Source organism: Electrona antarctica (genome assembly GCF_951216825.1).
Source record: "Electrona antarctica genome assembly, contig: scaffold_86, whole genome shotgun sequence".
Classification (NCBI taxonomy): Eukaryota; Metazoa; Chordata; class Actinopteri; order Myctophiformes; family Myctophidae; genus Electrona; species Electrona antarctica.
Genome location: NW_027637549.1, coordinates 341,833 through 368,727, shown reverse-complemented (window position 1 = coordinate 368,727; position 26,895 = coordinate 341,833). Strand labels below are relative to the sequence as shown.

The 26,895-nt window shown below is 46.7% G+C and overlaps 1 protein-coding gene across 1 annotated transcript in view; it reads right to left on the bottom strand.

Annotated features, from left to right (window-relative positions):
* Nucleotides 1-973: 973 nt before the first annotated feature.
* LOC306918843 (unconventional myosin-Va-like) overlaps nt 974-26,895 on the bottom strand; it is a 111,555-nt gene continuing 85,633 nt past the window's right edge. Inside the window, exons 28-42 of the mRNA XM_079531697.1 lie at nt 26,004-26,060; nt 25,678-25,908; nt 24,594-24,646; nt 22,869-22,943; nt 20,465-20,663; nt 19,679-19,772; nt 19,302-19,427; nt 14,677-14,831; nt 12,419-12,508; nt 9,082-9,232; nt 7,556-7,675; nt 5,387-5,582; nt 3,651-3,825; nt 2,887-2,967; nt 974-1,642 (exon numbers count right to left, since the gene is read on the bottom strand). Coding sequence (XP_079387823.1) covers nt 1,490-1,642; nt 2,887-2,967; nt 3,651-3,825; nt 5,387-5,582; nt 7,556-7,675; nt 9,082-9,232; nt 12,419-12,508; nt 14,677-14,831; nt 19,302-19,427; nt 19,679-19,772; nt 20,465-20,663; nt 22,869-22,943; nt 24,594-24,646; nt 25,678-25,908; nt 26,004-26,060 — 1,956 coding nt within the window. The 3' untranslated portion in view covers nt 974-1,489. The remainder of the gene's footprint in view (nt 1,643-2,886; nt 2,968-3,650; nt 3,826-5,386; nt 5,583-7,555; nt 7,676-9,081; nt 9,233-12,418; nt 12,509-14,676; nt 14,832-19,301; nt 19,428-19,678; nt 19,773-20,464; nt 20,664-22,868; nt 22,944-24,593; nt 24,647-25,677; nt 25,909-26,003; nt 26,061-26,895) is intronic.

Below are 26,895 nucleotides of genomic sequence, written 5' to 3'. Positions count from 1 at the left end.
CCAATGCATTTCTGCCTACTTCCGGTCCAGGACTTGTCCCAGTTGGTTGTCCCCATTCTCAATAGAAGTCTATGTAGGAGAGCCTCCATTGGACTGAAGCCAATAGAAGTCTATGTAGGAGAGCCTCCATTGGACTGAAGCCAATAGAAGTCTATGTAGGAGAGCCTCCATTGGACTGAAGCCAATAGAAGTCTATGTAGGAGAGCCTCCATTGTACTGAAGCCAATAGAAGTCTATGTAGGAGAGCCTCCATTGGACTGAAGCCAATAGAAGTCTATGTAGGAGAGCCTCCATTGGACTGAAGCCAATATAGGTCTATGTAGGAGAGCCTCCATTGGACTGAAGCCAATAGAAGTCTATGTAGGAGAGCCTCCATTGGACTGAAGCCAATAGAAGTCTATGTAGGAGAGCCTCCATTGTACTGAAGCCAATAGAAGTCTATGTAGGAGAGCCTCCATTGGACTGAAGCCAATAGAAGTCTATGTAGGAGAGCCTCCATTGGACTGAAGCCAATAGAAGTCTATGTAGGAGAGCCTCCATTGGACTGAAGCCAATAGAAGTCTATGTAGGAGAGCCTCCATTGGACTGAAGCCAATAGAAGTCTATGTAGGAGAGCCTCCATTGGACTGAAGCCAATAGAAGTCTATGTAGGAGAGCCTCCATTGGACTGAAGCCAAAAACTGCCAGTCGCGCACACGTACGCACACACGCACACGCACACACACACCCCAACAGCTACACAGGTGAGACCATGCATACAGAGCTAAACAGATTGCAGATAATTAATTATATTTAATTGGCTCCCTTTGGTAAATGATGCCGAGGCTCTGACATCACAGAACGCATCACAGAGGCTCTGACATCACAGAACGCATCGTTCATGAAAAATATATTTAAAAAAACCCGGTAATTTTCCATTTTATTTATTTATTTATTTTATTTTATTTTTCATTCAAATGCACTCTGTTACACTCTCAGAGTTACAGACCCGTAAGGGTCCATTTGGTTCCATGTGGTACACTCTCAGAGTTACAGACCCGTAAGGGTCCATTTGGTTATATTTGTTGAATATATAAGCTGAGAAATTTGGATCAACCAGAGATTATTCGTCGATTAAATTGTCAGTATATGATTTAGTCATAGTTTGTCATAGTTTTAGTCATAGTTTTAGTCATCATAGCCTAGTTTTAGTTTTCATCAGGTTTTAAAAGGCAGTCGAGCGTCATTTTTTGTCCAAACCAAATTAACACTCTCAGAGTCATTTTTCATTTGGAAGGAGTTCAACGTTTACAGGTGTACATTTCAGGTCAGGTGTACACCAGGTGTAGGTCCAGCAGACCAGGTGTAGGTCCAGGAGACCAGGTGTAGGTCCAGCAGACCAGGTGTAGGTCCAGGAGACCAGGTGTAGGTCCAGCAGACCATGTGTAGGTCCAGGAGACCAGGTGAAGGTCCAGGAGACCAGGTGTAGGTCCAGCAGACCAGGTGTAGTCTAGACCTGCTGTAGGAAGCCCAGGTTGAGGCTGGTAGGGATGTGAATGGAGTCCAGGGCCACAGGAGACCCGGTGTAGGTCCAGGAGACCGGGAACACCTTCTTGACATCCATGAGGAACAGAGGAGATCCCACTCGGTCCTTCAGGATCACCTGAACGGAGAGACCAGATTCAGTACAATGTGAACAGAGACCAGATTCAGCTCAATGTGAACAGAGACCAGATTCAGATCAATGTGAACACATAGACCAGATTCAGATCAATGTGAACAGAGACCAGATTCAGTTCAATGTGAACACATAGACCAGATTCAGCTCAATGTGAACATAGACCAAATTCAGCTCAATGTGAACAGAGACCAGATTCAGCTCAATGTGAACACATAGACCAGATTCAGTTCAATGTGAACAGAGACCAGATTCAGTTCAATGTGAACACATAGACCAGATTCAGTTCAATGTGAACACATAGACCAGATTCAGTTCAATGTGAACACATAGACCAGATTCAGTTCAATGTGAACACATAGACCAGATTCAGCTCAATGTGAACACATAGACCAGATTCAGTTCAATGTGAACAGAGACCAGATTCAGTTCAATGTGAACAGAGACCAGATTCAGTTCAATGTGAACACATAGACCAGATTCAGATCAATGTGAACACATAGACCAGATTCAGTTCAATGTGAACAGAGACCAGATTCAGTTCAATGTGAACATAGACCAGATTCAGTTCAATGTGAACACATAGACCAGATTCAGTTCAATGTGAACAGAGACCAGATTCAGCTCAATGTGAACAGAGACCAGATTCAGCTCAATGTGAACACATAGACCAGATTCAGCTCAATGTGAACAGAGACCAGATTCAGCTCAATGTGAACAGAGACCAGATTCAGCTCAATGTGAACACAGAGACCAGATTCAGCTCAATGTGAACAGAGACCAGATTCAGCTCAATGTGAACAGAGACCAGATTCAGTTCAATGTGAACACATAGACCAGATTCAGCTCAATGTGAACAGAGACCAGATTCAGCTCAATGTGAACAGAGACCAGATTCAGCTCAATGTGAACAGAGACCAGATTCAGTTCAATGTGAACACATAGACCAGATTCAGTTCAATGTGAACACATAGACCAGATTCAGCTCAATGTGAACAGAGACCAGATTCAGCTCAATGTGAACAGAGACCAGATTCAGTTCAATGTGAAAAGAGACCAGATTCAGATCAATGTGAACACATAGACCAGATTCAGCTCAATGTGAACACATAGACCAGATTCAGATCAGATTCAGAAAAAATAATAAAAAATAGCCTGAGCATGCAGTCACGCAGTCACGCACACGTGATCGCGCGCACACACACACACACACACACACACACACACACCTGGATGTTGCTGATGAAAGCAGGGGAAACTCTCTCCTCGAACTCCATGACTGGAGTGTAGAGCGTCAGCATGCGCACGATCTGATTGGACAAACAGATCAACCAATCAGAGCACTGATAGGACGAATACATCCACCAATACGCACAATTTACAACAATTTACAGTCTTAACAGTAGATTATATAAACATAGAAATATAATAATAATAGATTTTATTTATAACGCACTTTATATTGGTCAGAATAAACATAGAAATAGTGACCTAGGATCTACGATCTAAATCGGGACTAGGATCTAGGATCTAAGTCGGGATCTAGGATCTAAGTCGGGATCTAGGATCTAGGATCTAAGTTGGGACCTAGGATCTAGGATCTAAGTCGGGATCTAGGACCTAGGATCTAGGATCTAGGACCTAGGATCTAGGACCTAGGATCTAGGATCTAAGTCGGGATCTAGGATCTAGGATCTAGGATCTAAGTCGGGACCTACCGTAGGATCTAGGATCTAGGATCTAAGTCGGGACCTAGGATCTAGGATCTAAGTCGGGATCTAGGATCTAGGATCTAAGTCGGGATCTAGGATCTAGGATCATCAGTAAACCATCTGTGCGTGCGTGCGGTGCGTGCGTGCGGTGCGTGCGTGCGGTGCATGCGTGTGGTGCGTGCATGTGTTGCGTGGCGTTGCGTGTGCGTGCGGTGCGGTGCGTGCGTGCGTGTAGTGCGTGCGTGCGTGTGGTGCGTGCGTGCGTGCGTTGCGTTAACAACCTGTGCGGTGGTCAGTGCGCTGCACACAGAGCTCACGGCCACAGCGTCCTCCTCAGTGATCTTCTTGGCCTGGAGGAGCTGAGCCGCCTGAACCAGACCTTCTAGAGTCTGACGCGCTGCGCTGGAGACCAGACGCTGCTCTGAGAGCCACTCCTCTAGCTGCAGCACGTTGTATCTGAAACAACACCGGTACAGTATTGTCGTTATGATAACATTAATAATGATAACACTAATATTGATGAGGCCTGTGAGCCTGCAGATCAATACAATAGATAGAGAATAATAAAGTCAAGCTTCGGTACTTGATCTGCAGGCCCAGCTAATAATAATAATAATAACTAGAACTGCACTCTGTTGAGTGCCTACTTGCTTGTTGCACACAAGTAGACCTACTAGTGCGCAAGCAGAGCGTGCACGTGCTGTAGACCGCTACAAACTTTCAAATCTTAGCCTCACATATTGAATTATTAGATTTAGCTATTTGCTACGTACCTTCCAGCTTGCCTATGTCTATGTATATGTCATTTCTGAGTTGGTTAGTGGTACCTTGGTCTCAGTGGTAATGGCCAGCTAGTCTCATGCTCCTTACTGCTATCAGTATGAAATACTTTTAACATCTGTTGAAGAAGAATATGGTAATTCATTATAACCTTTTCGAAATCACACTGAAACACGTCATCGTTACGTCACCAGCGATAACCAATTATACCCTGGCATTGGTACATATAATCATCACGTCATATGCTCATATGTCTATGTGTACATGTCTATATGTATGTATATGTAGTTTCTGAGTGGTTGGTGGTATAATGAGGTTACCCGGGTGGTTTGATGCGTATGTACTTGACACTGAAACATATCATCATTACGTCACCATCGTCAACCAATTATACCCTGGCGTTGGTACATAATCTTCATCACGTTTGCGGAAAGCATACCTGCACGGTCTGCTTCCGTATGTCCGTATGACATCATATCACGTACATTCTAAGGGACATTGGTACATATCTTCATCACGTCATGAGACATATGCTTCGTAGCTTGACGGATAACATACCTGCACATACCTGTCAGCTTGGGGCCAGCATATGACGTCATAACATGTGCTGGCCGCCGGACGCGCGCATCGTAGCACCTGACTGATAACATTACTTGCACGCTCTGCTTACGTAAGTAATAATAATAATACTAATACTAATAACAATAAAAATACTAATACTAACAACAACAACAACAATAATAATAATAATAATAATAATACTTGATCTGCAGGCCTGTGTTCCAGCAGCACAGGTCCTTCCTCAGCAGTAATAATAATAATAATAATAATAATAATAATAATAATAATACTTGATCTGCAGGCCTGTGTTCCAGCAGCACAGGTCCTTCCTCAGCAGTAATAATAATAATAATAATAATAATAATAATAATAATAATAATAATAATAATAATAATAATAATAATAATAATAATAATAATAATAATACTTGATCTGCAGGCCTGTGTTCCAGCAGCACAGGTCCTTCCTCAGCAGTAATACTAATAATAATAATAATAATAATACTTGATCTGCAGGCCTGTGTTCCAGCAGCACAGGTCCTTCCTCAGCAGTAATAATAATAATAATAATAATAATAATAATACTTGATCTGCAGGCCTGTGTTCCAGCAGCACAGGTCCTTCCTCAGCAGTAATAATAATAATAATAATAATAATAATAATAATAATAATAATACTTGATCTGCAGGCCTGTGTTCCAGCAGCACAGGTCCTTCCTCAGCAGCAGGTGGTTGAGGCTGACGGCAGCGATCAGGTAGAACATCTGCCTGGTGACCTGGTGGAGCAGGTCCTCCTGGAGGCCGTGGCTCTGCATGGTGGCCAGGAGACCGCTGAGGTGGGCCAGGAGACTGTCCATGGTCAGGGGAGGTCCATCTGTAATAATATAATATAATATGAGCCAGGAGACCGCTGAGGTGGGCCAGGAGACTGTCCATGGTCAGGGGAGGTCCATCTGTAATAATATAATATAATATGAGCCAGGAGACCGCTGAGGTGGGCCAGGAGACTGTCCATGGTCAGGGGAGGTCCATCTGTAATAATATAATATAATATGAGCCAGGAGACCGCTGAGGTGGGCCAGGAGACTGTCCATGGTCAGGGGAGGTCCATCTGTAATAATATAATATAATATGAGCCAGGAGACCGCTGAGGTGGGCCAGGAGACTGTCCATGGTCAGGGGAGGTCCATCTGTAATAATATAATATAATATGAGCCAGGAGACCGCTGAGGTGGGCCAGGAGACTGTCCATGGTCAGGGGAGGTCCATCTGTAATAATAATAATAATAATAATATGAGCCAGGAGACCGCTGAGGTGGGCCAGGAGACTGTCCATGGTCAGGGGAGGTCCATCTGTAATAATATAATATAATATGAGCCAGGAGACCGCTGAGGTGGGCCAGGAGACTGTCCATGGTCAGGGGAGGTCCATCTGTAATAATATAATATAATATGAGCCAGGAGACCGCTGAGGTGGGCCAGGAGACTGTCCATGGTCAGGGGAGGTCCATCTGTAATAATATAATATAATATGAGCCAGGAGACCGCTGAGGTGGGCCAGGAGACTGTCCATGGTCAGGGGAGGTCCATCTGTAATAATATAATATAATATGAGCCAGGAGACCGCTGAGGTGGGCCAGGAGAGAGTCCATGGTGAGGGGAGGACCATCTGTAATAATAATAATAATAATAATAATAATATGAGCCAGGAGACCGCTGAGGTGGGCCAGGAGACTGTCCATGGTGAGAGGATATAATATAATATAATATATTGGAATGTCTCGGGTTCCCCCAGGAGGAGGTTCCCCCAGGAGGAGGATCCCATCCCCCAGGAGGAGGATCCCATCCCCCAGGAGGAGGATCCCCCAGGAGGAGGTTCCCCCAGGAGGAGGATCCCCCAGGAGGAGGATCCCATCCCCCAGGAGGAGGATCCCATCCCCCAGGAGGAGGATCCCCCAGGAGGAGGATCCCCCAGGAGGAGGATCCCCCAGGAGAAGGTTCCCCCAGGAGGAGGATCCCCCAGGAGGAGGTTCCCCCAGGAGGAGGTTCCCCCAGGAGGAGGATCCCCCAGGAGGAGGTTCCCCCAGGAGGAGGATCCCCCAGGAGGAGTTTCCCCCAGGAGGAGGTTCCCCCAGGAGGAGGTTCCCCCAGGAGGAGAATCCCCCAGGAGGAGGATCCCCCAGGAGGAGGTTCCCCCAGGAGGAGGTTCCCCCAGGAGGAGGAAGTCACTAATGTTGCTCTGGAGAGGGAAGTCTCTGGTGGAGCTGTTGCCCCCGCGACCCGACTACGGATAAGCGGTTGAAGATGGATGGATGGACACACACACAGAGACTTGGTGCATTAATAGATAGACTAGACCTGTATGTGCCCGTCGGCCACCGGCCTACTGGAGAACCTAATAATACCTGTTGTCAACTTGTCATAGCACCCGTTTTAACTATCTGTCTGTGTCCCTTTTGTGCCCATACTGTATATGGAGATCTCTGTATCTGCCTGTCTGTGTCTGAGGTGCAAACTGACTGTGAAAAGTGGACTGGTTAAGTAATCAATTGGCAGGTGTGGGGTTGCCATGGCAATCAATTCGCTGAGGCAGAGGCTGGAAATTGCACAGGTGAGGGGACTTGGCCTCATTAGGCCCACTGGCAGAGCCTGAGCAGAGCCTTTTGTGGTGGTTCTGGAGAACCGTGGGTCCGACCGACTCGATAACGGGCACTGCACTCCCTGCGGGGGTGTGGAACGCGTGTGAAGTCGGTGGAGCGAACGGTTCTCGAGTTACGTGGATTACAACCACACGCACGCACACAGACAGAGACGTGGCGCATTTATAGTTGGATTCTAGATGCTGACCGTCTCCGTCTCCGTCTCCGTCTCCGTCTCGATGCTGCTTCCTCTGGGAGGTAGAGTGGTGGACGTGAGGCTTGGATCCCATCAGGCCCTGGACCGCGTCATGCTCCAACATGCCTGACACTACACACACACACACACACACACACACACACACACACACACACACGCACACACACACACACACACACACACACACACACACACACACACACACAGTCAGAGTGGACGTGAGGCTTGGATCCCAATAGGCCCTCCAACATGTCAAAGCGTCTGGGGACAGTGGCCAATAACATCAAAAAGTTATTTTTGACCTGCATTCAGCTTGTGTGGAAGGCGGCCTTACTGCCTTACTGCCCTCTCCTGGCAGGCGGCCTTACTGCCTTACTGCCCTCTCCTGGCAGGCGGCCTTACTGCCTTACTGCCCTCTCCTGGCAGGCGGCCTTACTGCCTTACTGCCCTCTCCTGGCAGGCGGCCTTACTGCCTTACTGCCCTCTCCTGGCAGGCGGCCTTACTGCCTTACTGCCCTCTCCTGGCAGGCGGCCTTACTGCCTTACTGCCCTCTCCTGGCAGGCGGCCTTACTGCCTTACTGCCCTCTCCTGGCAGGCGGCATTACTGCAGTCACGCGAGTGTTAACACGGAGCCCGCCAGAAACGGCGAACACGGAGGGTTAAATTAGTACCCTCGCCCGCCAAACACCAGACTCTCGTGTTCCAGGGATTACATTGTTTAATCCATGTTTTGATCTGATTGTATCGTTAGCTACCGCTCGCTAACACAACAACACCAAGCAATACGCGCGCGTCCACTTCCATTCTAAGCCCTGCATTTAAAGCCCTGTATCTCAGAAACGACATCGAGGGGCCGTTTCTGGCCCAGACAAGGCAGGTTTTTCCACCACCGACCGAGAGAACATCAACTGGTCAAGACACCACACACAGCAGTTTGTCACTGTAACATCCTGTTACGGATATTCGGCTCTTCAAAGTAAGTGTTAGGCGCGATAAAACCCTGGCAGTACGCTATTAATTAATGGTGTAAAGTGTTAAAAGAATAAAAGCTTTTTGTTAAACTGTTTTGCATTTATTTTTCTAAGATATGTTTTGGGTCTTTTCCTGCATTTATTTTGATATTTTACAGTAAGCTCCCTGAAATGGAGGTAGATAGAGAGAGAGAGGGGGGGGGGGGGGGGGGGGGCTGGGGGGGAGGGACACGCAGCAAGGGTCGTGGGGATCGGGAGTCGAACCTGTCAGGCTGCCCGAACCGCTAGGCTGGCCCAGGCCACCATGTAGCCTTTCTGTCTAACAACATAGTCAACAAATCAGTCAAAGTGACGAGGACTTGTGGATCTGCACTCACCGACGAGGACTTGTGGATCTACACTCACCGATGAGGACTTGTGGATCTACACTCACCGATGAGGACTTGTGGATCTGCACTCACCGATGAGGACTTGTGGATCTGCACTCACCGATGAGGACTTGTGGATCTGCACTCACCGATGAGGACTTGTGGATCTGCACTCACCGATGAGGACTTGCAGATCTGCCTCCATGCAGGTGCACAGCTGCAGGTAGAGGCGTGCGGCCAGGTCTGAGAACACCTGCTCGTATTCTGACAGCTCGAAGTTCAGGAGACAGTGTTCGTTCTGACGAGGACTGTTCTCCCTGCTGTACACCTGGGGGGGAGAGGGAGGGGTTAACTGTCTGTCTGTCTGTACACCGAGTGGGGAGGAAGGGGTTAACTGCCTGTCTGTCTATATATCTATATATGGAGATTTCCGTCTCTCTCTGTGTGTCTCTATTCCTCTATATGGAGTTCTGTAGTCAGGCATGCCCAAATATGGAGTGTTGTGATGTCAGAACAGACAGACAGACAGACAGACAGACAGACCTAGAGATGCTCAGATATAGTGTAATATCATCTTTGTGACAGGCCTAAACATTCTCCCCGTCCTCCCCACACCCAGGAACATTCTCCCCGTCCTCCCCACACCCAGGAACATTCTCCCCGTCCTCCCCACACCCAGGAACATTCTCCCCGTCCTCCCCACACCCAGGAACATTCTCCCAGTCCTCCCCACACCAAGGAACATTCTCCCCGTCCTCCCCACATCCAGGAACATTCTCCCCGTCCTCCCCACACCCAGGAACATTATCCCCGTCCTCCCCACACCCAGGAACATTCTCCCCGTCCTCCCCACACCCAGGAACATTCTCCCCGTCCTCCCCACACCCAGGAACATTATCCCCGTCCTCCCCACACCCAGGAACATTCTCCCCGTCCTCCCCACACCCAGGAACAGTTTTGATGTGGGTTTTGACATAATTATAATAATTTTGTCAATATTCGGTATTGAAAATATCGGTATCGGACATATCGGTATCGGACATATCGGTATCGGCTGATCACGAGAAAACAAATCGGTGATCGATGGGATCGGCCCCAAAGAACCTGATCGGAGTATCCCTAGCACTTTGTAACCTTGTTTCGAAGGTGCTTTATAAATAAAATGTACTTTACTTACTTACATTCAGGTCAATATTTAGTGACAGTCCTACGGATGTACTGTTTGATGACAGACAGTCCTACGGCTGTACTGTTTGACAGACAGTCCTACGGCTGTACTGTTTGACAGACAGTCCTACGGCTGTACTGTGTGATGACAGACAGTCCTACGGCTGTACTGTTTGACAGACAGTCCTACGGCTGTACTGTTTGATGACAGACAGTCCTACGGCTGTACTGTTTGACAGACAGTCCTACGGCTGTACTGTTTGACAGACAGTCCTACGGCTGTACTGTTTGACAGACAGTCCTACGGCTGTACTGTGTGACGACAGACAGTCCTACGGCTGTACTGTTTGACGACAGACAGTCCTACGGCTGTACTGTTTGACAGACAGTCCTACGGCTGTACTGTTTGACAGACAGTCCTACGGCTGTACTGTTTGACGACAGACAGTCCTACGGCTGTACTGTTTGACGACAGACAGTCCTACGGCTGTACTGTTTGATGACAGACAGTCCTACGGCTGTACTGTGTGACAGACAGTCCTACGGCTGTACTGTGTGATGACAGACAGTCCTACGGCTGTACTGTTTGATGACAGACAGTCCTACGGCTGTACTGTGTGACAGACAGTCCTACGGCTGTACTGTTTGACGACAGACAGTCCTACGGCTGTACTGTGTGATGACAGACAGTCCTACGACTGTACTGTTTGACAGACAGTCCTACGGCTGTACTGTTTGATGACAGACAGTCCTACGGCTGTACTGTTTGATGACAGACAGTCCTACGGCTGTACTGTGTGACAGACAGTCCTACGGCTGTACTGTTTGACGACAGACAGTCCTACGGCTGTACTGTGTGATGACAGACAGTCCTACGACTGTACTGTTTGACAGACAGTCCTACGGCTGTACTGTTTGATGACAGACAGTCCTACGGCTGTACTGTTTGATGACAGACAGTCCTACGGCTGTACTGTGTGACAGACAGTCCTACGGCTGTACTGTGTGACAGACAGTCCTACGGCTGTACTGTTTGACAGACAGTCCTACGGCTGTACTGTGTGACAGACAGTCCTACGGCTGTACTGTTTGACAGACAGTCCTACGGCTGTACTGTTTGACAGACAGTCCTACGGCTGTACTGTGTGACAGACAGTCCTACGGCTGTACTGTTTGACAGACAGTCCTACGGCTGTACTGTTTGACAGACAGTCCTACGGCTGTACTGTGTGACGACAGACAGTCCTACGGCTGTACTGTGTGACGACAGACAGTCCTACGGCTGTACTGTGTGACGACAGACAGTCCTACGGCTGTACTGTTTGATGACAGACAGTCCTACGGCTGTACTGTTTGACAGACAGTCCTACGGCTGTACTGTTTGATGACAGACAGTCCTACGGCTGTACTGTGTGACAGACAGTCCTACGGCTGTACTGTTTGACGACAGACAGTCCTACGGCTGTACTGTGTGACGACAGACAGTCCTACGGCTGTACAGTTTGACGACAGACAGTCCTACGGCTGTACTGTGTGACGACAGACAGTCCTACGGCTGTACTGTGTGACGACAGACAGTCCTACGGCTGTACTGTTTGACAGACAGTCCTACGGCTGTACTGTTTGACAGACAGTCCTACGGCTGTACTGTTTGACAGACAGTCCTACGGCTGTACTGTGTGACGACAGACAGTCCTACGGCTGTACTGTGTGACGACAGACAGTCCTACGGCTGTACTGTGTGATGACAGACAGTCCTACGGCTGTACTGTGAGATGACAGACAGTCCTACGGCTGTACTGTGTGATGACAGACAGTCCTACGGCTGTACTGTGTGATGACAGACAGTCCTACGGCTGTACTGTGTGATGACAGACAGTCCTACGGCTGTACTGTGTGACGACAGACAGTCCTACGGCTGTACTGTGTGATGACAGACAGTCCTACGGCTGTACTGTGAGATGACAGACAGTCCTACGGCTGTACTGTGTGATGACAGACAGTCCTACGGCTGTACTGTGTGATGACAGACAGTCCTACGGCTGTACTGTGTGATGACAGACAGTCCTACGGCTGTACTGTGTGATGACAGACAGTCCTACGGCTGTACTGTGTGATGACAGACAGTCCTACGGCTGTACTGTTTGATGACAGACAGTCCTACGGCTGTACTGTGTGATGACAGACAGTCCTACGGCTGTACTGTTTGATGACAGACAGTCCTACGGCTGTACTGTTTGACAGACAGTCCTACGGCTGTACTGTTTGATGACAGACAGTCCTACGGCTGTACTGTGTGATGACAGACAGTCCTACGGCTGTACTGTTTGATGACAGACAGTCCTACCTCCTTGCCACTGTACTGTCTGATGCAGTGCAGGAACCTGCAGGTGTTCGCCAGCCAGAAGGACATGGTCTCAAAGTCGTCTCCTTTTCTCTACAAAAAAACATAAACAACAACCTTTATTTATTCAGGCATCACCACCAAATGTCACATGTTATGGTAAATATAGAGCCTTTATCCAAGGCGCTTTACAGAGATGGTGCATTACATTCACCCATTCACACACACATTCACACACCTTTACATAGATGGTGCATTACATTCACCCATTCACACACACATTCACACACCTTTACATAGATGGTGCATTACATTCACCCATTCACACACACATTCACACACCTTTACATAGATTGTGCATTACATTCACCCATTCACACACACATTCATACACCTTTACATAGATGGTGCATTACATTCACCCATTCACACACACATTCATACACCTTTACATAGATGGTGCATTACATTCACCCATTCACACACACATTCATACACCTTTACATAGATGGTGCATTACATTCATCCATTCACACACACATTCACACACCTTTACATAGATGGTGCATTACATTCACCCATTCACACACATTCACACACCTTTACATAGATGGTGCATTACATTCACCCATTCACACACACATTCACACACCTTTACATAGATTGTGCATTACATTCACCCATTCACACACACATTCACACACCTTTACATAGATTGTGCATTACATTCACCCATTCACACACCTTTACATGGATGGTGCATTACATTCACCCATTCACACACACATTCACACACCTTTACATAGATGGTGCATTACATTCACCCATTCACACACACATTCACACACCTTTACATAGATTGTGCATTACATTCACCCATTCACACACACATTCACACACCTTTACATAGATTGTGCATTACATTCACCCATTCACACACACATTCACACACCTTTACATAGATTGTGCATTACATTCACCCATTCACACACACATTCACACACCTTTACATAGATTGTGCATTACATTCACCCATTCACACACACACACATTCACACACCTTTACATAGATTGTGCATTACATTCACCCATTCACACACACATTCACACACCTTTACATAGATTGTGCATTACATTCACCCATTCACACACACATTCACACACCTTTACATAGATGGTGCATTACATTCACCCATTCACACACACATTCACACACCTTTACATAGATTGTGCATTACATTCACCCATTCACACACACATTCACACACCTTTACATAGATGGTGCATTACATTCACCCATTCACACACACATTCACACACCTTTACATAGATTGTGCATTACATTCACCCATTCACACACCTTTACATAGATTGTGCATTACATTCACCCATTCACACACATTCACACACCTTTACATAGATTGTGCATTACATTCACCCATTCACACACACATTCACACACCTTTACATCGATGGTGCATTACATTCACCCATTCACACACACATTCACACACCTTTACATAGATTGTGCATTACATTCACCCATTCACACACACATTCACACACCTTTACATAGATTGTGCATTACATTCACCCATTCACACACACATTCACACACCTTTACATAGATTGTGCATTACATTCACCCATTCACACACACATTCACACACCTTTACATACATGGTGCATTACATTCACCCATTCACACACGCATTCACACACCTTTACATACATGGTGCATTACATTCACCCATTCACACACACATTCACACACCTTTACATAGATTGTGCATTACATTCACCCATTCACACACCTTTACATAGATTGTGCATTACATTCACCCATTCACACACACATTCACACACCTTTACATAGATGGTGCATTACATTCACCCATTCACACACACATTCACACACCTTTACATAGATGGTGCATTACATTCACCCATTCACACACACATTCACACACCTTTACATAGATGGTGCATTACATTCACCCATTCACACACACATTCACACACCTTTACATAGATGGTGCATTACATTCACCCATTCACACACACATTCACACACCGATTGCGGCGGAAGCCATGCAAGGTACGAACCAGCACATCGGGATCAATTTGGGGTTCAGTGTCTTGCCCAAGGACACTTCGACATGTAGACAGGAGGAGCCGGGATTCGAACCGCCGACCCAATGGATCATTGGACGACCTGCTCTACCTCCTGAGCCACAGCCGCCCTTATGAACATAGCGTGCCTTGATGACGTGTTTGATGCCACTGACGGTGGCGTTGAGCAGAGCGCTGACGCGCTGCGGGTCGTCCGTGCGGTCCACGAAGCGAAGACACATGAAGAGAACGAACGCCGGGAGGCCTGGGGTCACACTGACCGCCACACCGCGGGGGCGCAGGTCTGCACACACACACACACACGCACACGCGCGCATGCCCGCGCACACGCACACACACACGCACACACACACACACACACACACACACACACACACACACACACACACACACACACACACACACACATTTAGACCTGAGGACGATTCTACAAATGTCTTCTAAATCCTGACAGTTTTCTGAAAAAACCCTCATGTTTCCATGTCAGTCGTTCTGAAACATTTTCATGTCAAGGACCCCCAAAAACATCTGGCCGCCGACCCCCATCTGGAAATGTGTAGTTCTAGCGACCCCCATCTGGAAATGTGTAGTTCTAGCGACCCCCATCTGGAAATGTGTAGTTCTAGCGACCCCCTAGAAGCAAAGATTTGAGTTAAAAAACTCTGAAAGAATATATTCAAAGATTTGCACCACATTTTCACGATTTTTCAAAAATAGCAGACCTACAAGCTCGTAGTGCGGCCCTCGGTGCCGCGCTATGTAGCTTGTAGATCTGCTATTTTTCAATAGCTAAAGTATAACACGATGCTTAAAACAACAAAAGGGGTTCCCGCCCAGAATGGGTTAATCATTTATTTATGTCCACATAAGAGATACAATACAAGGACACAAATATTTACAAGGTGCTGTACAGAGTGCAATCAGCAAATACGGACAAATACCCACACGTGGGTACAAGTAACAGCGTCTTCGCCATATTTGGCGGCTACTGATAGTGGAAGAGATCGCACAGAATTGTACAAGCCGTTTAGCTGCTTTTTTGGCGTCCCAAGTTGTTGGAGGCCTCTTCCAACCAAACTATGTACATGTCGCACACGCACACGTGCACACGTGCACACACACAGGTGTACACGCACGCACACATGTTTGCACATATACAACCAAAACCGTACTTAGGACCAGCAGTGTATATTATTTAAAACCTACTAATAAAAGAAGAATACACAATAGAGTGTCGCAGCCCCGCCCCCTCGAGAGACCCGGAAAATTAATCCCCGTTCATTTTCCTCATAGACTTTTCAGAAAGTATTTATTTAAAGATGTTTACGCCGCGGACAAAGACAACTCTTGTCGTGACAATAAACACAATGTTTTAGAAAGTAGAAAAGAACGGCAGGTTACAACACTTTAACCCTAACCCTAAAGAACGGCAGGTTAAAACACTTTAACCCTAACCCTAAAGAACGGCAGGTTAAAACACTTTAACCCTAACCCTAAAGAACGGCAGGTTAAAACACTTTAACCCTAACCCTAAAGAACGGCAGGTTAAAACACTTTAACCCTAACCCTAAAGAACGGCAGGTTACAACACTTTAACCCTAACCCTAAAGAACGGCAGGTTAAAACACTTTAACCCTAACCCTAAAGAACGGCAGGTTACAACACTTTAACCCTAACCCTAAAGAACGGCAGGTTAAAACACTTTAACCCTAACCCTAAAGAACGGCAGGTTACAACACTTTAACCCTAACCCTAAAGAACGGCAGGTTACAACACTTTAACCCTAACCCTAAAGAACGGCAGGTTAAAACACTTTAACCCTAACCCTAAAGAACGGCAGGTTACAACACTTTAACCCTAACCCTAAAGAACGGCAGGTTACAACACTTTAACCCTAACCCTAAAGAACGGCAGGTTACAACACTTTAACCCTAACCCTAAAGAACGGCAGGTTACAACACTTTAACCCTAACCCTAAAGAACGGCAGGTTACAACACTTTAACCCTAACCCTAAAGAACGGCAGGTTACAACACTTTAACCCTAACCCTAAAGAACGGCAGGTTACAACACTTTAACCCTAACCCTAAAGAACGGCAGGTTACAACACTTTAACCCTAACCCTAAAGAACGGCAGGTTACAACACTTTAACCCTAACCCTAAAGAACGGCAGGTTACAACACTTTAACCCTAACCCTAAAGAACGGCAGGTTACAACACTTTTGTTGTTGTTTTTCTTCTTTGTAATTATTTGTTTGGTCCAAAATATTGTGTTTGTTGTGTCACGACTCGAGTTGGCTTCGTACGACGCTTATAAGGTCTTTAAATAAATACTTTTTGAAATGTCTATGAGAAAAATGCATTGGGATTCATTTCCTGGGCCCTGGCGTCGTCATGAAAGGGGGCGGGACTGGGCCTGGCGTCGTCATGAAAGGGGGCGGGACTGGGCCTGGCGTCGTCATGAAAGGGGCGGGACTGGGCCTGGCGTCGTCATGAAAGGGGGCGGGACTGGGCCTGGCGTCGTCATGAAAGGGGGCGGGACTGGGCCTGGCGTCGTCATGAAAGGGGGCGGGACTGGGCCTGGCGTCGTCATGAAAGGGGGCGGGACTGGGCCTGGCGTCGTCATGAAAGGGGGCGGGACTGGGCCTGGCGTCGTCATGAAAGGGGGCGGGACTGGGCCTGGCGTCGTCATGAAAGGGGGCGGGACTGGGCCTGGCGTCGTCATGAAAGGGGGCGGGACTGGGCCTGGCGTCGTCATGAAAGGGGGCGGGACTGGGCCTGGCGTCGTCATGAAAGGGGGCGGGACTGGGCCTGGCGTCGTCATGAAAGGGGGCGGGACTGGGCCTGGCGTCGTCATGAAAGGGGGCGGGACTGCGACGCTCTATAATGCAGCCCTAAAGGTGCACTGCAGTAAAACTGACCAGCATATTAAATACCTGTTTGTCTGCTGTACACCTGAGTGGACAGGAAGGAGTTAACCTTAATGACCAGGTGTCTACGTACCGATGACCAGGTGTTAATGACCAGGTGATGACCAGGTGATGACCAGGTGATGACCAGGTGTTAATGACCAGGTGTTAATGACCAGGTGTTAATGACCAGGTGATGACCAGGTGTTAATGACCAGGTGATGACCAGGTGTTAATGACCAGGTGATGACCAGGTGTTAATGACCAGGTGATGACCAGGTGTTAATGACCAGGTGATGACCAGGTGTTAATGACCAGGTGATGACCAGGTGTTAATGACCAGGTGATGACCAGGTGTCTACGTACCGATGACCAGGTGTTAATGACCAGGTGATGACCAGGTGATGACCAGGTGTCTACGTACCGATGACCAGGTGTTAATGACAAGATGTTAATGACCAGGTGATGACCAGGTGTTAATGACCAGGTGATGACCAGGTGTTAATGACCAGGTGTTAATGACCAGGTGTTAATGACAAGATGTTAATGACCAGGTGATGACCAGGTGTTAATGACCAGGTGTTAATGACCAGGTGTTAATGACCAGGTGTTAATGACCAGGTGATGACCAGGTGGTGATGACCAGATGTTAATGACCAGGTGATGACCAGGTGTTAATGACCAGGTGATGACCAGGTGTTAATGACCAGGTGATGACCAGGTGTCTACGTACCGATGACCAGGTGTTAATGACAAGATGTTAATGACCAGGTGATGACCAGGTGTTAATGACCAGGTGTTAATGACAAGGTGTTAATGACCAGGTGATGACCAGGTGTTAATGACCAGGTGATGACCAGGTGTTAATGACCAGGTGTTAATGACCAGGTGTTAATGACAAGATGTTAATGACCAGGTGATGACCAGGTGTTAATGACCAGGTGTTAATGACCAGGTGTTAATGACCAGGTGATGACCAGGTGTTAATGACCAGGTGATGACCAGGTGTTAATGACCAGGTGTTAATGACCAGGTGTTAATGACAAGATGTTAATGACCAGGTGATGACCAGGTGTTAATGACCAGGTGTTAATGACCAGGTGTTAATGACCAGGTGATGACCAGGTGGTGATGACCAGATGTTAATTAATGACCAGGTGATGACCAGGTGGTGATGACCAGATGTTAATGACCAGGTGATGACCAGGTGGTGATGACCAGATGTTAATGACCAGGTGATGACCAGGTGGTGATGACCAGGTGTTAATGACCAGGTGATGACCAGGTGTTAATGACCAGGTGTTAATGACAAGGTGTTAATGACCAGGTGATGACCAGGTGTTAATGACCAGGTGATGACCAGGTGTTAATGACCAGGTGATGACCAGGTGTTAATGACCAGGTGTTAATGACCAGGTGTTAATGACAAGATGTTAATGACCAGGTGATGACCAGGTGTTAATGACCAGGTGTTAATGACCAGGTGTTAATGACCAGGTGTTAATGACCAGGTGATGACCAGGTGGTGATGACCAGATGTTAATTAATGACCAGGTGATGACCAGGTGGTGATGACCAGATGTTAATGACCAGGTGATGACCAGGTGGTGATGACCAGATGTTAATGACCAGGTGATGACCAGGTGGTGATGACCAGGTGTTAATGACCAGGTGATGACCAGATGTTAATGACCAGGTGATGACCAGGTGTTAATGACCAGGTGATGACCAGATGTTAATGACCAGGTGATGACCAGGTGTTAATGACCAGGTGATGACCAGATGTTAATGACCAGGTGATGACCAGGTGTTAATGACCAGGTGATGACCAGGTGTCTACGTACCGATGACCAGGTGTTTGACGAGGCGTTTCTCGTCTCCGTCTCGGAACTCCAACATGCCTTTGAAGTCCTTCTCTTTCCGGGTGATGTTGACCCCACTGACCCCCGGGCTGGATGTCTGGGGGCGGGCTGGGGAGAGAACACAAAAGGTCATGACCTCTAGGGTCTCTGAGCTGAGGAGAGAACACAAAAGGTCATGACCTCTAGGGTCTCTGAGCTGGGGAGAGAACACAAAAGGTCATGACCTCTAGGGTCTCTGAGCTGAGGAGAGAACACAAAAGGTCATGACCTCTAGGGTCTCTGAGCTGAGGAGAGAACACAAAAGGTCATGACCTTTTGTGTTCTCCTCCATTACTGTACCTTACTGTAGATGACTGTACCTTCCAGCTCGTCCACTCTGTGCCGGTAGATCTTCAGCTGTTTGTAAAGCTTGCGGAGGTTCTTGTCCTGCTTCTCTCGTTGCTCCATGAGCACCTGAAACACACACAGCTGGTTAATCACCTGATTGGTTAATAACAGACCACACCCGCCAGACAGCTGATTGGCTAATGACAGGCCACACCCACCAGGCATATGATTGGTGAATAACAGGCCACACCCACCAGGCCTATGATTGGTGAATAACAACAGGCCACACCCACCAGGCATATGATTGGTGAATAATAACAGGCCACACCCACCAGTCAGCTGATTGGCTAATAACAGGCCACACCCACCAGGCAGCTGATTGGCTAATAACAGGCCACGCCCACCAGGCAGATGATTGGTTCATAATCACAGGCCACACTCACCAGGCAGATGATGATTGGTTCATAATCATAGGCCACACCCACCAGGCAGATGAAGATTGGCTTATAACAACCGGCCACACCCACCAGGCAGATGAAGATTGGCTTATAACAACCGGCCACACCCACCAGGCAGATGAAGATTGGCTTATAACAACCGGCCACACCCACCAGGCAGATGATGATTGGTTCATAATCATAGGCCACACCCACCAGGCAGATGAAGATTGGCTTATAACAACCGGCCACACCCACCAGGCAGATGATGATTGGTTCATAATCATAGGCCACACCCACCAGGCAGATGAAGATTGGCTAATAACAACCGGCCACACCCACCAGGCAGATGATGATTGGCTAATAACAGGCCACACCCACCAGGTTGTCGGAGGCCAGACAGGTGATCTCGTGGCGCAGGCCTGCGTCGACACGCGCCTCCTGTGACATCATCATGCTCTGAGCCAATAGCGACTGCTGCCTGTCGTTGTCCTGCCGCGCCCTCCTAAGCTCTTCCCTCAGGTCCTCGCTCTGCTCCCTGTGGGACGCCGCCTGCTCCTGCAGCTGTTCCTCCAGCAGCCTGAGGGGGGCAGAGTTGAGCACATGGTCATTTAGTTTCAGTCAGTCTTTTATTTTGACAGGACAGTAAATACCACTGTAACTAAAACTACACCACAATAAATAATCTGTCTAATTTACTAAAACTAATCTGACTAAAACTAATCTGACTAACTGACTAAAACTAATCTGACTAAAACTAATCTGACTAACTGACTAAAACTAATCTGACTAAAACTAATCTGACTAACTGACTAAAACTAATCTGACTAACTGACTAAAACTAATCTGACTAAAACTAATCTGACTAACTGACTAAAACTAATCTGACTAAAACTAATCTGACTAACTGACTAAAACTAATCTGTCTAACTGACTAAAACTAATCTGTCTAACTGACTAAAACTAATCTGACTAACTGACTAAAACTAATCTGACTAAAACTAATCTGACTAACTGACTAAAACTAATCTGACTAAAACTAATCTGACTAAAACTAATCTGTCTAACTGACTAAAACTAATCTGTCTAATTTACTAAAACTAATCTGTCTAACTGACTAAAACTAATCTGTCTAACTGACTAAAACTAATCTGACTAAAACTAATCTGACTAACTGACTAAAACTAATCTGACTAAAACTAATCTGACTAACTGACTAAAACTAATCTGACTAAAACTAATCTGACTAAAACTAATCTGTCTAACTGACTAAAACTAATCTGTCTAAATGACTAAAACTAATCTGTCTAACTGACTAAAACTAATCTGACTAACTGACTAAAACTAATCTGACTAAAACTAATCTGACTAACTGACTAAAACTAATCTGTCTAACTGACTAAAACTAATCTGACTAAAACTAATCTGACTAAAACTAATCTGACTAAAACTAATCTGTCTAACTGACTAAAACTAATCTGTCTAACTGACTAAAACTAATCTGTCTAACTGACTAAAACTAATCTGACTAAAACTAATCTGTCTAACTGACTAAAACTAATCTGTCTAACTGACTAAAACTAATCTGTCTAACTGACTAAAACTAATCTGACTAAAACTAATCTGACTAAAACTAATCTGTCTAACTGACTAAAACTAATCTGACTAAAACTAATCTGTCTAACTGACTAAAACTAATCTGTCTAACTGACTAAAACTAATCTGACTAAAACTAATCTGTCTAACTGACTAAAACTAATCTGTCTAACTAACTAAAACTAATCTGACTAAAACTAATCTGTCTAACTGACTAAAACTAATATGTCTAACTGACTAAAACTAATCTGACTAAAACTAATCTGTCTAACTGACTAAAACTAATCTGTCTAACTAACTAAAACTAATCTGACTAAAACTAATCTGACTAAAACTAATCTGTCTAACTGACTAAAACTAATATGTCTAACTGACTAAAACTAATCTGACTAAAACTAATCTGACAAACGTCAAGGTGTTTAACGACCACTGTAATGAATGGTTAACCCTTTAACTGCTGCTGAAGACATTAACCCTATGTTTACCTGTTGGTCTCCTTCAGGCCTTCATACACCAGCTCTATGTTTACCTGTTGGTCTCCTTCAGGCCTTCATACACCAGCTCTATGTTTACCTGTTGGTCTCCTTCAGGCCTTCATACACCAGCTCTATGTTTACCTGTTGGTCTCCTTCAGGCCTTCATACACCAGCTCTATGTTTACCTGTTGGTCTCCTTCAGGCCTTCATACACCAGCTCTATGTTTACCTGTTGGTCTCCTTCAGGCCTTCATACACCAGCTCTATGTTTACCTGTTGGTCTCCTTCAGGCCTTCATACACCAGCTCTATGTTTACCTGTTGGTCTCCTTCAGGCCTTCTTACACCAGCTCTATGTTTACCTGTTGGTCTCCTTCAGGCCTTCATACACCAGCTCTATGTTTACCTGTTGGTCTCCTTCAGGCCTTCATACACCAGCTCTATGTTTACCTGTTGGTCTCCTTCAGGCCTTCATACACCAGCTCTATGTTTACCTGTTGGTCTCCTTCAGGCCTTCATACACCAGCTCTATGTTTACCTGTTGGTCTCCTTCAGGCCTTCATAGACCAGCTCTATGTTTACCTGTTGGTCTCCTTCAGGCCTTCATACACCAGCTCTATGTTTACCTGTTGGTCTCCTTCAGGCCTTCATACACCAGCTCTATGTTTACCTGTTGGTCTCCTTCAGGCCTTCATACACCAGCTCTATGTTTACCTGTTGGTCTCCTTCAGGCCTTCATACACCAGCCACAGCTCTCCATCTTCATTCAATGTGTGGAGATCTGTAGATCTGATAAAACCACTTTATATGTATACATGTGTAGATCTGATACATGGAACAATAACACCTGTATAGATCTGTAGATCTGATACATGAAACAATAACTACTTTATATGTATAGATGTGACCAGATTTGACTGAGGGACTGCCATTGGATTTTTTTTGTCTGTCTTTATACAATCCAGGAATGTTTATGCTGTGATTACAGCAGGACATTAAGTTCTTATTGAGGGTTTATCTTTCTATGTGTGATCTAACGGTCCGTCTCTCTTTTTGACTGTCGTCTGAATACTGCTCGATTGTGCGGCCCTGGTTTTTCCCTAGTGGGACTGATCGAGGGTAGCTACTGGGACGTAAGTCGGGACTTGATCACCGCGGCTGGGTCGCCTGAGTGAGGGGTATGATGTTGGGAGACCCAAAACCCTGATTGACCTTGGGATTCATCACTGAGGATACGTCCCAGGTGATGACCTTGGGATACATCACTGATGATACGTCCCAGGTGATGACCTTGTGATAGATCACTGAGGATACGTCCCAGGTGATGACCTCAGGATACATCACTGAGGATACGTCCCAGGTGATGACCTCAGGATACATCACTGAGGATGTCCCAGGTGATGACCTTGGGATACATCACTGATGATACGTCCCAGGTGATGACCTTGGGATACATCACTGAGGATACATCCCAGGTGATGACCTTGGGATACATCACTGAGGATACGTCCCCGGTGATGACCTTGGGATACATCACTGATGATACGTCCCAGGTGATGACCTTGGGATACATCACTGAGGATACGTCCCAGGTGATGACCTTGGGATACATCACTGAGGATACGTCCCAGGTGATGACCTTGGGATACATCACTGAGGATACGTCCCAGGTGATGACCTTGGGATACATCACTGAGGATACGTCCCAGGTGATGACCTTGGGATACATCACTGAGGATACGTCCCAGGTGATGACCTTGGGATACATCACTGAGGATACGTCCCAGGTGATGACCTTGGGATACATCACTGATGATACGTCCCAGGTGGATCCATGCAATGTATTTTTTTATTTATCTCCTCACACTCTGTGTAATCAGCTTTTAAGTCAAGCTGACTGAAATCCGACCACATCAACTATGACGTCAGTATGGAGTTCTCTCGTGTCTGGATAACACAATCTTTGCCAAGAACGCAAAGTCTCGTTTTCAGCCCATTTGCCCCGGACGCACGATACCGCCTCTAGTGGCGGGATGGAATTGGTAAAGCAGAGATATCAAGATGGCTGACCTGTCAATGTATTTTAAAGCAGAGACAGCAAGATGGCTGACCTGTCAATGTATTTTAAAGTAGAGATACCAAGATGGCTGACCTGTCAATGTATTTTAAAGCAGAGATATCAAGATGGCTGACCTGTCAATGTATTTTAAAGTAGAGATACCAAGATGGCTGACATGTCAATGTATTTTAAAGTAGAGATACCAAGATGGCTGACATGTCAATGTATTTTAAAGTAGAGATACCAAGATGGCTGACATGTCAATGTATTTTAAAGCAGAGATACCAAGATGGCTGACATGTCAATGTATTTTAAAGGAGAGACATCAAGATGGCTGACCTGTCAATGTATTTTAAAGTAGAGATACCAAGATGGCTGACCTGTCAAAGTCCTCGTTATGATCGAACCTCAGTCCTTCTCCCAACACCAAGTCCTGAAAACATCAATAATGACAAATTATTACATGTCAGTCTGTGTACATTTTGTCAAAAACTAAGATATGATGACTTGTCAACAATTACGTTTTTTCTCTTCACCGCGGCTCAGTGACGTCATGTTGTAGTTTTAATAAAAACAGAGAGATGTGTTTGGGTCTCAGTGCCTCCTGGTGGAGGGGGGATAAGTGGTACCTTGTGTTTCAGCGCCTCCTAGTGGAAGGGGGATGTGCGGTACCTTGTGCCTCAGCGCCTCCTGGTGGAGGGGGGATGTGTGGTACCTTGTGCCTCAGCGCCTCCTAGTGGAGGGGGGATGTGTGGTACCTTGTGCCTCAGCGCCTCCTAGTGGAGGGGGGATGTGTGGTACCTTGTGGTACCTTGTGGTACCTTGTGGTACCTTGTGCCTCAGCGCCTCCTGGTGGAGGGGGGATGTGTGGTACCTTGTGGTACCTTGTGGTACCTTGTGCCTCAGCGCCTCCTAGTGGAGGGGGGATGTGTGGTACCTTGTGGTACCTTGTGGTACCTTGTGGTACCTTGTGCCTCAGCGCCTCCTAGTGGAGGGGGGATGTGTGGTACCTTGTGGTACCTTGTGCCTCAGCGCCTCCTGGTGGAGGGGGGATGTGTGGTACCTTGTGGTACCTTGTGCCTCAGCGCCTCCTGGTGGAGGGGGGATGTGTGGTACCTTGTGCCTCAGCGCCTCCTGGTGGAGGGGGGATGTGTGGTACCTTGTGGTACCTTGTGGTACCTTGTGTCTCAGAGCCTCCTAGTGGAGGGGGGATGTGTGGTACCTTGTGCCTCAGCGCCTCCTAGTGGAGGGGGGATGTGTGGTACCTTGTGGTACCTTGTGGTACCTTGTGGTACCTTGTAGTAACTTGTGCCTCAGCGCCTCCTAGTGGAGGGGGGATGTGTGGTACCTTGTGTCTCAGAGCCTCCTAGTGGAGGGGGGATGTGTGGTACCTTGTGCCTCAGCGCCTCCTAGTGGAGGGGGGATGTGTGGTACCTTGTGGTACCTTGTGGTACCTTGTGTTACCTTGTGTCTCAGAGCCTCGCGGGTCACCATGTGCGAGCGCAGCAGCAGCACCTCCTCCTTCCTCATCTCCAGCTCCTCGCTGGACGAGTTGAGCTGCTCCAGGAGCACGCTGTAGGGGGCGCTGTCCCCACCGCCGCCGGACCCCTCCTCGCCAGCAGGGGGAGACAGAGACTCCCTCAGCTCCTTAAGCTCGCGTTTCACACGCCGGTTGTCCGACTCCAGCTCCTGCCTCTGTTTACACATGTTATGAAGGCCTGTTTGTACATGTTATATAGACTTTTATAATACAAGACTGAAATGTTACTGCGTGCGACAAGTTCCGATACCTTCAGAACCTCCAGGTCCAGTTCTGCTCTGATAGACGACGTCTCCTCCTCCGTCTCCTGGTTCACAAACAAACTCCACATTTAACATTTACAATGTAGGCGTTTTATCACACGCTCTGAATCCAGAGAGACTTAATCATCTATGGGATTATGAGCAAGCTAAGAACCTGGACTTATTTCCCTCTCCCCCCCCCCCCCCATGATCTGTTGATGGCTTTTTATGTTTCAATGTACCAGTCTACTCCTTTACATATGTTTCCTATTTGAAAGGGTACTTTATACCCATGCCCTAAATATTTTGAGAAACCTTTTTTTGGATCTCTTACCTTTTATTTCAACAACAAATGTCCATGAGTGTCCTTTTCTGTGTGAGATTGCGTCCACAGGAACTATTCACACTTTAGTCTCCTTGCCATGTGTGTTGTTTAATGTATAATATTTTGCTGGTGTACCTTTTATTGGTCATGCAACCATGGAACAGGATCTGGGTTGTATACTGTCTATGAGACGTTTTTTGTATTTTTGTATTCTATACTCTATACGTTTTTAATGTAGGCTTCTCACTGTTTAGCAGTTCTATACATATTTTTCTATTGACTGACCCATTACATTTTGATGTCGTTTTTGCATTTTGCATATTGTTCTATATATGATGTACAAATAAAGTTATTGTTGCCAACAACCAATCACCCACTTTGGGTGTTGGCCTGATTGAGGACACCCCCTGATCCCTTGTCCCAATCTTTATAAATATCTGGTGTAACTCCTTGTATGTCATTCCCTGAAGAAGGCAACTTGTTGCCGAAACGTTGGGAAAATAAAACATTTGATGGCATCGTGACTACGAGCTGTGCGGCCTCTCTCCTTTCTCAGTCAAGCTAAGAACCTAACA